The sequence below is a fragment of the Anabrus simplex genome, chromosome 1 (genome assembly GCF_040414725.1).
Source record: "Anabrus simplex isolate iqAnaSimp1 chromosome 1, ASM4041472v1, whole genome shotgun sequence".
Lineage (NCBI taxonomy): Eukaryota > Metazoa > Arthropoda > Insecta > Orthoptera > Tettigoniidae > Anabrus > Anabrus simplex.
The window spans coordinates 1559523212-1559536459 of NC_090265.1; the positions used below are offsets into that span (position 1 = coordinate 1559523212).

Here is a 13248-nt window from a genome sequence, read left to right on the forward strand (position 1 = left end):
TGGATGCAATAATATTGCTGTAGAAGGGACTTCTGGAGATTAGGATACTAAACAGATCTCTCTGATTACACATTAGAACAGTGACATAATTTATTATCTTAAGTCTTCATGAATGGAGTGTGCGTTTACTGCAAGTTACACAATATTTATTATAGCATACCTGTGTTCCGTAACACAGGCACAATTTATGATTTCCTTCCAAACTGCAGAGACCACGGTTCTACTCGACTTTTCTTACATTTTTTCCGTATTGTGCTTAACCCAACATACTGAGGATGGCTTTGAAAATAGAAAGATTACTGGAGCAGTCTTTGTAGATTTAACACCACCATCAAACTTTGCTTGGGAAACTCTTATTATTATTATTATTATTATTATTATTATTATTATTATTATTATTATTATTATTATTATTATTATTATTTTTAGTTGCTTTACGTCGCACCGATACAGATAGGTCTTATGGCAACGATGGGATAGAAAAAAAATAGGAGTGCGAAGGAAGCAGCCGTGGCCTTGATTAATGTACAGCCCCAGCATTTGCCTGGTGTGAACATGATAAATCATCTTCAGGGCTGCCAACAGTGGTTGGAAAACTATATCAAATCACCAAAGATTATGGTCTCACAGGTATGGTTGCTTGTTTTCTCCAGAACTGAAGATTCTTCAAAGAACTTCAAGGAACATGTAGTCAGTGGATAAAACAACAAAATGGCCTACCATAGGACATTGTTCTATCCCCTCTGCTGTTTAACACACATACTAATGATCAGCCTACATCTCCGTATACCAAGAAGTTTATCTATGGAGATGATCTTTGTCTGACAGCATACAGTGAAAAGTTTGAAGGGGTGAAACATTTGCTATCTGCTGCACAGGATGATGAGAATCAACTCAAACCTAACCCATCCAAGAGTAAGATTTGTGCTTTCCACCTCAGAAACAGGGAAGCAGCGAGGAAGCTAAACATTAGATGAGAAGGTCAGCTGGAACATTGTTCTACATCAAAATATCTAGGGTTACCTTGGATTGCACCCTGTCCTATAAGACACATTGTTTGAGCACCAACAAAAAGATCTACATGAAATACATACTTTGTAAATTGACAGGGGCAAACTTGGTGCCCACCCTCAGAAACTGCTTACAACTGCCTTGGGTCTGTGTTTCTCATGCCAAACAAGTTGATAGTGCTTTGAATCAGTCATGTAGAACCATCACTGAGATCAACATCTGTCTGTCTACCCTCTGGCTGGCTTAGCTCCTCCTGACATGTGCTGTGAGGCCATGGCACAAACTGAACAAATGAAGTCAGTTAGAGATCATATGCACCCTCTCTATGGTCACCACCTTCCAAGGGAATGACAGAAATCAAGGAACAGTTTTATGCAGACCACAACTGTGCTCACTGTGAGACCTGAGATAGCCAGGATATGGTTATGGCAATCCACCACCCCACCTGTGCCAGAGTCTTCCTGCAGACCATGATACCGATTGGGAAATCTAAATGTCCCTCAACAGACTTTGGAGTGGCATTGGAAGGTGCAGAGTTATTTTTTCATAAATAGGGATACCTGGAAGGAATAGAGTGAGGAAAAACTCAAACAATGCAGCACATGTGAACAGTGTCCATTCTCTTGCACAACACAAGAACTGAGGGTAGTGCTAATGGAGTGGCCAATTTCTCTGTGAAGAATATTTGGTCATAGATATTGGTAGCTGTAATTAATAATCAACGTAAGGGGCTTCCGATTTAAACAAACAAACAAACAAACAAACAAACAAACAAACAAACAAACAAACAAACAAACAAACAAATTAATAAATATGGAAACCAACCTGTATTAGATGACTGTTCCCATCTGCCAGCTTGATTCCAACAGTATATGGTTCTATTGTACCATTCAACAGAATTCTAACAAATAGTTCACCACCTTCAATTTGTGCTGCAATAACAGTCTCATCACTACCTGAATTCATATTCCCATTATTTATATTTTCATTGCCATTACCAGTTTGTGATGTCATGTAAAAGATTGCACCTCTCTCTTGCCGAGTCTGAATAAACATGGAAATATCCATAATGCTGCGGATAGCTCTGCGAGCCATGTCATTTACTTTCACCGTCACTATACTGTTTGTTTCATTTTCATGTCCAAAGGTGGCAGCAGTGACATCTGAAAATACAGGAAATTCTCATTAGCACAGCTGACATAACAAGAGGAGAAATTAGTTAGTGCAAGGCTACAGATGTCACAAACAAGAGGGGAATAACTTCATAATATCACAAGAATTACAGGAGCCTTCTCTTTTTCTGGTTGTGCCCAACAATTTTGAGATGGCTTCTTTATGTTTCATGTTAGACAACCTTTTAACTAAGTGCTGACCTTGCAAGTTACTGATATATATTTCATTTCCACTTATATCAGCTATTGCATTCAAACTGTGTGCATGGGTCAACCAATTCACACAGTGTTAATGCACCAAGAAAGCACTTCACTATTTCATGAGCCAGGTTGAGTAGCTCAGATGGTAGAGCACTGGCCTTCTGAGCTCAATTTGGCAGGTTCAATCCTGGCTCAGTCCAGCATTGTTAAAAGGTGTCCAAATACAGCAACCTAATGTCATTAGATTTACTGGCATATAAAAGAACTCCCATAAGACAACATTCCAGCACCTCAGCACCTCCAAAAATTGTAAAAGTAGTTAGTTGGACATAAAACCAATAACATTATTTTACTACTTTATGAAAGAGAGCTCCTACAGTGGAAGGAGGATATTCTCTAATTTGCATCAGGGATTCATTCTCAATCTGGGAAAAGCAGAAGGGGAGGGGGGAAAGAATGAAGAAAGAACAAGTCTCTTGAATGGTGCCCCTCAATAAAAAAAGGGCATGAGGCTGGAAAATATAAACGAGGCTGAAAAGAAATATAGTATGAGAAACTGGGATTGATGAGAACAGAGCTCATGTATCTGCCTATTGCTGCTAGTTATTCCTGATAATCCTGAACCCATGGCTAATCCTCCTTTTTGTGAATATATTTCATTGTTAAACATGTACATGTTTTGGTTTAAGGTTATTTTTAACAGGTTGATTATTTCTTTTGTTTCTTGTGTTGAACCACTTTCTTTTAGATGTTTTTCTCATGGGCGCTACCTAGAGAGACCTGCACCATGCCCCTCCGGAGGCCACATCACATCGCATCGCATCACATCACCAGAAAACCATCTTCTCAGTTTTGATATTACCAATTATAGGATAAGAGAAATGCAAAAATATATTAAATGTATATCTTTAAATGTAAATACAAAGTGACTTCACTCTATGAGTTTCTTGTGATGTACCGGTGCAGAAATCGGCCACTGTTGCCTTAGATTTATAGCCAACCTTTCTTTTATGATCATACAACACAAAAAAGGTGTTTTTATACGGCATAAGTATACTATATATCAGGGGTTTCCAATTTGTAAGGGCTCGAGGGCCATATTGGAAACCTTAGTCATGTTCGCGGGCCGCACTTAAATAATAGGCCAATTTTCGCAAAATTCTGCATATAGTATGCCTACAGAAGTACCATTATGAAAAAAGGATATGCATAATTCAATTGAAATAAAGGTTTGATAATTTTAATTACTTAGGTAAAACATTATTTTACAGTTGCATAAAAGAGTGAAATTTGGAGCCGGGCTGAGCGGCTCAGATGGTTGAGGCGCTGGCCTTCTGAAGCCAGCTTGGCAGGCTCAATGTTAGATCATTCCGAAGGTGTTCAAATACGTCAGCCTCGTGTTGACTGATTTACTGGCACATAAAAGAACTCCTGCGCGACAAAATTCTGGCACCTCGGCGTCTCCGAAAAACATCAAAAGTAGTTAGTGGGACGTAAAAACTAATCATTATTATCTGAAATTTGGATTTTAAATTTTCAAAAATGAAAAATAATCCATTCAGATCAAGTGATTTATTTTAATGAATGAAGTAGTTCGGACTTGGGTCTAAAACGAATATAAAAAGTAATACATTTTTGAACGGCCTATAAAATATTATTTTTTAACTATTCTTCACATTATTTATTAACATGCTCTCGCGGGCCGCATTATATGGCTTCGCGGGCCACATGCAGCCCGCGGGCCGCCATTTGGAAACACCTGCTACATATAAAGGTGCTGCAAACTTATTTTAGGATATAATATAACTTTCCGTCAGTTTTTCTGGCTTTATCAGCCTTGTACCGTACTTTTGTGGTAGCTGAATAACGAGTGATGGCTGACCACCAATACTGTTCCTTTTGTTAATATCAACACAATCTCATTCCTCAACAATACCATACGAATATTTTTAAAAAATACTTAAATGGTTCATCTTTTTTCAAACACTTTGCTTGAAACATTACTAATTATTACTCTTTGCTTATTTATAGACACCATTCTCTTTATTACTTTTTCTAGCAAAGGTTGAGTGCTCACAGAATCACTTATTTTTACTGCTTGAAATTGATATTTTACTCTAGCTCTTTTTACTAAATCCATCCATTCAGCTAGCATGAAAACACCCGAAACAGCCCTTTTCTTTCTTTCAATCCTGCATAAAAATGTGATAGCCCAACTTTGCAATATCAAAATTAGTCTCAATAAAATGGCATAAAATTAAAAGCTTTGTATCTCAATCACACAGGATTCCCTTATGGTAGCCCAACTCACAGAAGATAGTTTGAACCTTCCACAATAGAGGACAACACATAACCCGTTTTTTAAAAAATTTGTTGGTTGGCCCATTTTTGCAAGCGCCTATTCAAGTATTATATCACATAGTACACTTTACGAGCACTTAAATCTAATGGCTTAGGATTCCCTACAGACCTTCATGAATGGGATATTGTGCGGAAAGAAATGTACGAACAGGTTTAATGTATGTTACTGAAGTAATCGAAAAGGCTAGCATCTATCAGAATGATGACAGTATCATTTACGATTTTAATAGGCATGCAATCAATGCACATTAAATAGTGCTTATGTTAAACATGAAGTATAAAAAACTGATGATACTTACTATACTGACAAGTATGCCCCAAATACGGCCGTTCGCACGCACATTTGAAGTCACTCCACTGGTCTGTACATATACCCCCATTTTTACAAGGGTTCGGATCACACTGCTCCTCACGAGGACAACCCGGAGTCACCCCTTCTATGGTACTGTTAGGTGGCATATTATCCCAGATTACCCATTCCCCATTGACCACCACATCCTCCATGCATCCTACAAAGCGCGTAGGACCATGGGCAATACTGCGTAGTTCTGGTATTGCTGTACCTAGGTATGTGGTTGGAAAACTAGTGTAACTTATGTTTGTTCCTTCATTCAGATTGATGGGATGTATTGTTTGTTCTTCATTAGCAGCCAGCACAACATGAGATGAATTGATCTGAACAAAGACCTGAAACGAAATGTAATGAAGAATCAAATCTGTTATTGTAAAATAGACATTCCAGAAAATCACATAAAATACATTTTACTATCATATTAGGAACAATAATAACAAAACTACATAAAAACAAAAAGCTTTCATAAAACTTTCAAAACATTTAGCCCAGAATGCTGCTTTATTCAATGGATTTTGAGGGAATCTGCCACCTGGGCCACTGCCCTAAATGCAGATCAGTGGTGATTGATTGATTGATTGATTGATTGATTGATTGATTGTCTTAGAAAAAAGTTGTCTTTTATGCATGATGGTGAACACAGAAAACACTAAAGCATATACACATACCAACACCTTTTATCATTACATCATTAAAAACTGAGTCATACTGTTGTTACCACAAAGACACACACACGAAATGCTGTAAATTGTGTACACTATTTTATTTACAACTTATTTATACATTATACATACACATCCATAAACTACCATTTTAAACACTTGACTACTATGCTTTCAAACAAAACACCGTTACAAAGAATAAGAAGACTGCACACACTTGCATGTCAACCATCTACCAACGTAACAAATTCACATACTCAATTGACGACTTGCACTCATAACTCTCACTACAACAACTCCACTTAACCCTCAAGACTGTCTCTCTATACACATCGCCTGACCAGGCTTCTAGAAGAATATGATGCAACACATTTTCTCGTAATTTCGAGAGTCCAATAACCTATTTACAATGAAAGGAATTTTCTGTAACTCTCTAGAGCCAAAGATACGTTGTTCTGGGTTATTACTGTGTGTTGCACAACATTGCATTGGATTTATATATCATATATACAGGTAATAATAAATTATATATTATTAATTACGTGTTCTTACATTAAATAAACTTGTATTAATATTCATACAGCAGATGTTCCATTACATAACCTCACAAATAATATGGTCACGATTTATATCAAATACGAGGGTAATCCCAAAAATAAGGTCTCCTATATTTTTATAAATACAGAACTCTGTTCGTGTGGCTGTTGGTCACAATATTGTGAAGAGTGTTTCCCGCGCTCGCATATAAACATGCACACGCCGCCACTGAGGCACTCGGTCTTGGCTTGGCAGCTGTTGAAAATTGAGCTCCCGTTGGATGTTACAGGCCAAGTTATTAGGTTTTTGAACACAAAAGGTACTGAACCAATTGAAATCCATCGCCAACTGACGGAAATGTATGGTGAGTCTTGCATGGATGTCAAAAACGTTCGTTAAGTGGTGTAGAGAGTTTGCAGCTGGTCGGACTGAAATTCACGACGAACAAGGGAGTGGGACACCGTCAGTTTCCGTCAAGACAGTCATGAAGGTTGAGCAACTCATGCGTGAAGATCGGCGGATCACCATGGATGATCTCTGCACTTCGGTTCCTGAGGTTTCCCGAAGTGCTGCTCACAATTTTAATGGAAAAGTTGAAATACCGGAGTGTGTGCGCAAGGTGGGTGCCATGCATGCTGACATGCAGCAACAAGTTGATTCTTCCCGCGGATTTCTTCAACGCTTTGCAGCCAAACAAGACAACTTTTTGGACTCAATTCTCATGGGTGACGAAACATGGGCGATACACTTTACACCTGAGACCAAGCAAAAATCACGCCAGTGGCGGCATCCCTCTTCGTCAAAGCCGTGGAAATTCAAGCAAACACAGTCTGCTGGTAAAGTCATGACAACTGTGTTCTGGGATCGAAAAGGGGTATTGTTGGTCGACTTTATGCCCACTGGGACCACAATTAATGCTGACAGTTACTCTGAGACACTGAAAAACTCAAACGGGCAATTCAGAACCGGAGAAGAGGAATATTGAGCAAGGGCATAAACATTCTCCATGACAACGCTCGCCCGCACGTCGCCCAGCAAACCGTTGCTCTCCTACAACAGTTTCAGCAGAACATCATCACCCACCCACCCTACAGTCCCGAGTTGGTGCCCAGTGACTACCACTTGTTCCTTAAGTTGAAAGAACATTTGGCTGGAAAGCGATTTAACACCAACGACGGGGTGAAAGATAAGTTCACAACTTCCTGAACAGCATGGCGGTGAGCTGGTATGACATGGGCATACAAAAACTGTCACAGCATCCACAAAAATGCATCGACCAAAATGGCGATTATGTAGAAAAATAGCTAAATATTCAAGCTGTAAAATTATGTAAATCATTGTAGAAATAAGCAGGTCTATATATTTATAAAAAAATTATGAGACCTTATTTTTGGGATCACCTTCATAAAATCAATATACATAACTATGTAAACAACAACAACAACAACAACAACAACAATAATAGGAGGATTGGGGCAAAAGTCATGGCAACTATATTTTTTCTTGTAGATATGTGAAAGGATCAGAAACGTATATGTGTCGTGTGGAAGTTCTGCAGGCATAGTGTGTATGCAGAACAACAGATGGCTCTGTGATAGCTGGTAGTAGCGCAGCGAGGGCTGTGAAATCAGTCAGTTGGGGAGTGTCGTGCGAGATGGACGTAACCCGTGTTGAGCAGCGCGCTTACATCAAAATAGCCATTCTCCAAGGGAGAAATGCGATGGAATGTCACAGTGAATTAGTGGAAGCCCTTGGGAATAATGCCCTACCATACCGTACAGTAGCACGGTGGGTAGGAAAGTTTCAGCAAGGATGTGTGTCAACCAGTGATGAGCAACGATCGGGACGACCTGTCAGTGTGCGTACCGACGTGGCATGTGCCGTCATCGAGCAGCTCCTGGATGAAGACAGACGATGGATGCTACTGGAGTTAAGAGAGGGCATGTAGCATTGAGAAACGCACCATCCACAGGATATTGCATAATGAGCTGCAACTGCGCAAAATCGCATCGCGGTGGGTACCGCATGCACTGACGGAAGATCAAAGGTGGGTGCGCTATGCAATTTGCTCTGACTACCTTGCACGCTGGCAACAGGACGGCTATCAATTCTTGTCACAAATAATCACCATCGATGAATTCTGGGCCAGGGCACACAAACCACAACTGAAACGTCAGTCCGCGGAGTGGCGACATGCTGGATCACCAAGGAGGCAGAAGGTCCATCAGAATCCTTCCCCAGTCAAATTGATGGTGATCGTCGTGTATGACGTCAGGGGTGTCATTGTTTGCCACTTTGTTCCTCATGGTACAACAGATACCGCACAGTACTACAGGGGCTTCCTGGTGCGATAGGTATGACGTGGCGTTCGGGAGAAACGTCCGGATCTTGTAGACAGTGCAATAATCCTGCACAACAATAAACCACATAAAGCAGAGTGTGTAGGGCAGCTACTGCAACGTTGGGGATGGGATGAATTGGAGCACCCCCCCCCCCCGTAGTCTCCCGACATTTCGCCCTGTGACTTTGATCTCATTCGAAAGATTAAGGAACCACTACATGGTAGGCAGTTTGCAACACGAGAGGACATTCCTAATGCTGTGCACCAACAGGTGACCCGATTCACACATGATGTGGCAACTGCTGAGGCAGATGGTATTCAGCGTTGGCAGCGTGTGGTGTCAGTGGCAGGGGACTACTTGGAGGGTCTTTAGGCCCAGGTTTGTCATGTCAACTTTATGTGTACTGTGTTGTCATTCTTTTGCACCGGAAAGGCCATATTGCCCTGTATACTACCATAATAAATTAGTGTGTTACAATATTTCAGTGCTATTCATTGGCCACGCATGTAGTTAACACCTTGTCCTTTTGTCTGTATATGTCACATTTTCCAATCGGACTGGTGTCCGAATCGTTGGCTGAATGGTCAGCGCTTTGGTTCAGAGGGTCCCGGGTTTGATTCCCGGCCGGGTCAGGGGTTTTAACCTTTATTGGTTAATTCCAATGGGCCGGGGGCTGGGTGTTAGTGCTGCTCCCAACATCCCTGCAACGCACACACCACACATAACACTACCCTCCACCACAATAACACGCAGTTACCTACAAATGGCAGATGCCGCCTACCCTCATCGGACGGTCTGCCTTACAAGGGCTCCACTCGGCTAGAAATAGCCACACGAAATTATAATTATTATACCGGACTGGTATCTTCAAGAAAAAAAATAGTTGCCATGACTTTTGCCCCAACCCTCGTAATAATAATAATTTGAGCTCGATATTTCCACTATTTACCCATGGGTTAGAGAATTGCTTCCAAGTTATGTTAGTCCACTACACTTACATCAGTACTTATATAGAAAAATAGGAACATATAACAGTAAAAATACAACAGGAGAAATTTACCTCTTCCCACACTGAACTGCCACTGTTTTTTTCCTGTTGTGTGCCACTTTTGATGTTCCTGATTTTCTATACATGATTTGATTTGCATTTTTTTGTCCCTTTCCATTTCTCATTAAAATTCGAATATAAACCATTGTTACCTTATTCTCCTTCTACATCTCCTACACTCCATGACCAAGTCCATTATTCTCCTAGGTAACTTATGCTTCTCCATTGGCTTCTCATGACTCCCACCACCAAAGCCAGTTTATATGTACAGCTTCATCCATCGAGTTGATTCCAACTTAGCCTTTCTCTTCTGATTTTGAGTATACCCCTCTCATTGTTCCCACTTGTTTGTACCTACAATAACTCGTGCCACTTTCATGTCTATTAATTTTAACTTATAAATAAGATACCTTGAGTCCACCCAGCTTTCACTCCCATACAACAAAGGCAGTCTGGAAACACATCAATGTAGTTTTTTCCATCTTAATTTAATTTCAATTAGTATCCTCGGGGTCATGTGAAGCCAATGGAGAGGCATAAGTTACCTAGGAGAATAATGGACTTGGTCATGGAGTGTAGGAGATGTAAAGGGAGACTAAGGTAACAATGGTTTATACTCTAATCTTTAATGAGAAATGGAAAGGAACAAAAAATGCAAATCAGCTCATATATACCATGACTGATTATATAATCATAGAGAAAGAACGCCTAAAGAACGTTTTATATGTTACAGCCATGCCAGATGAAGCCTTTGGTGGAGATCATAGAGTTGTGATAGAAAAGCAGAAAGTGGGAATGATTGAAAAACCCTCATTAAGAAGAAAGAAAAGTACAGAAGTTGAAGGAGAAAAGCATGCGAGAAGAATTTCAAAGGAAAATAATACCCTTGGTACCCAGAACGGAGATGGGGAATGTTGAAGATGAATCGAAAAGATTTAAGGAAGTACTGGTTGGATGTGCACAAAAGATATGTGGTAGAACATCAGGAAATGTGAAAGATTAAGAGACACATTGGTGGAATGATACAGTAAAGATTAAAGTGAAGGAAAAGAAAATGGCATGGAAAGCATGGAAAACATCTAAGACTGAAGAAAGTAGGTGGAGGCAAAGAATTTGGCCAAGAATGTAGTAGAGGAAGAAAAGTTGGGCCTTATTCACACAGAAATTGAGACACGATATACAGGGCAGCAAGAAATTATTGCATGTTATCTTAAGAAACAAAAAGAGAGAACAAGGAAACACCAGATTTGTGAAGGAAGAAGGTGGCATAATATTAACAAAGCCAGAAGAAATAAGAAATAGATGGAGAGAGTATTTTCAGAAGTTGCTGAACACGAGAACTAATGACAGTCATTCAACGGACCACCAGGAAATGCAATTAGTTGATGAAGAAATGGATAAAGAAATTACAATGAATGAAATTGAAATGGCAGTAAGAATGATGAAGAATGGAAAAACTGCTGGAGCTGTAGGCCTGCAGTGGACATATTGAGTTCTCAGGATTGTCTGGGAGAATAAGGAGGTCTCTGAGGATTGGCAAAAAGGAAAAATCATCCCAATTCTCAAAAAAGGCGATAAGAAAGTATTGAAGAACTAGAGGGGAATTACTCTGATATCCCATGTTGCTTAGATACTGGAGAGGATAATGGAAAGGAAAATCAGTTTGGTTTCAGAAGTGGAAGGTCAACAATAAAGCCCTTTTTCATTATGAGACAACTAATGAAGAAGCAATGGGAATAAGGGAATGATAAGGTGATGACATTCATTGACATTGAAAAGGCATATGACAGTGTCCCCAGGACTAAAGTTTGGGACAGTCTGGTGCAAAAAGGAATTGGACAGGTATTAATAAAAATTATCATGGCATTGTACAAGGAATGTTGCAGTTGCGTGCAAACACAAGTTGACAGGACAAGTTGGTTCAAAATCACTAGTGGGCTGAAACAGGGAAGAGTTCTATCACCAATCCTGTTTACAATAGTAATGGATGACCTCATCAGAACAGCAAAAGCAACATATGGAGGGAGAGAAATGAACATGTTATTTCCAGATGATATTATGATTTGGAGAGAAAAGGACATGAGCGTTCAAGAACAGTTAGATGAGGTGAATGGGAAGATCGAAGAATGTGGATTGAAAATAAGTAGATAAAAGAGTAAAACTCTTTTTCTGACTAGAGGGGAGAAAGAAGGGAAAGGTCAGATTAGACTTGACCCTGGAAGTAGTGGAGTCATTCAAATACCTGGGGAGTGAATTAATGGAGAATGCTCGACTGGATGCTGAAATCAGTAAGAGGATTCAAGCTGGAAGCTGCTTCGATCACATCGTAAGAAACATGTTATGGGACAAAGATGTGCCAATGGAAGCAAAGGAAACTATGTACAAAAAATGTGTGTGTGTGTGTGTGTGTGTGTGTGTGTGTGTGTGTGTGTGTGTGTGTGTGTGTGTGTGTGTGTGTGTGTGTGTGTGTGTGTGTGTGTGTGTGCGCGCGCGCATGCGCGCGCGCGTGTGTGCAAGAAGGATGAGAGTCTAATACAGGCAGCCGAAATGATACAGAAGAGTGGAAGAGACAAAATAAGGAATGAGAAAATGCAGGAAGAAATTGGAAAAGAAAAAATGAATTATAGAACAGAGAAGAGCCGATTAAGCTAGTTTGGGGACATAAAGCAAATGAGTGATGAAAGAATGCCACTAAAGGTGAATGGAAATGCAAATGCAACGAAGGAGAGGCCACAGACGACTACAATCGAGATGAAAGGACACAATCCAATGCAGTATTAATGAAAGAAACCTGGACTGGGACAGAGTGTTGGAAGAGGAGTGGTGGAAAGACAAAAGAAAGTGGAGAGGGACCATATTTGCCCCTATGCGGCTACAGCTCGATATTGGGAAATGATGATGATGATGATGATGATGATGATGATGATGATGATGATGATGATCCTGGGAGAATATATGCCGTATATACAGTACTTAAAATGATCCATGCATGCTTAATCATCACTGCTAGGAAGTATACCATATGCTTGAATATTCCTTGGGTCTGAATGTTTGCAAGATTGATATATATTACTTTCTCATTTATCATAACCTCAGAAGTTTTTTTTACAAGCATTTCATTACTATCTACAACCAAAAATCTAAAAACACAGGCTTTTAAGAGAGCTCACACAAGTTAACAACAGTTAATGGTTACAAAATTGACATCAGAAAACATACAGTTTTAAATAAATTAAAATGCTTTATACAGTGGGTATGCAGTAAATAACTGAAAGGTGACATATAGAACTGACCTTCTGCCACCTGCTGCCGTTTGCTAGATCTGAGCCAATGAACACCCCCTCCCACTTGTTCAGCAGACTAGAGTGCAGGTTCAGCCGACCTTTGTACAACTCCAAGGAGTAGTAAGTAGGACCCTTGCCGATGGCAAGCAGGCAATCTGGTAATGTCGTCTTGAAGCGGAAGTGGAAGTCATAACCTTCATCACGCCTTGTCACTACCTGAACTCTCGACTTGTCTGAGATGGACATAGTTGTAACCTGGAAAAAAAAAAAATCATATC

General features: G+C 40.0%; 1 protein-coding gene across 1 annotated transcript in view; it reads right to left on the bottom strand.

Moving 5' to 3' along the window:
- The window catches only part of crb (crumbs), a 625965-nt gene that overhangs the window by 125943 nt on the left and 486774 nt on the right, over positions 1-13248 (bottom strand). Inside the window, exons 20-22 of the mRNA XM_067138875.2 lie at positions 12980-13225; positions 5045-5432; positions 1837-2174 (exon numbers count right to left, since the gene is read on the bottom strand). Coding sequence (XP_066994976.2) covers positions 1837-2174; positions 5045-5432; positions 12980-13225 — 972 coding nt within the window. The remainder of the gene's footprint in view (positions 1-1836; positions 2175-5044; positions 5433-12979; positions 13226-13248) is intronic.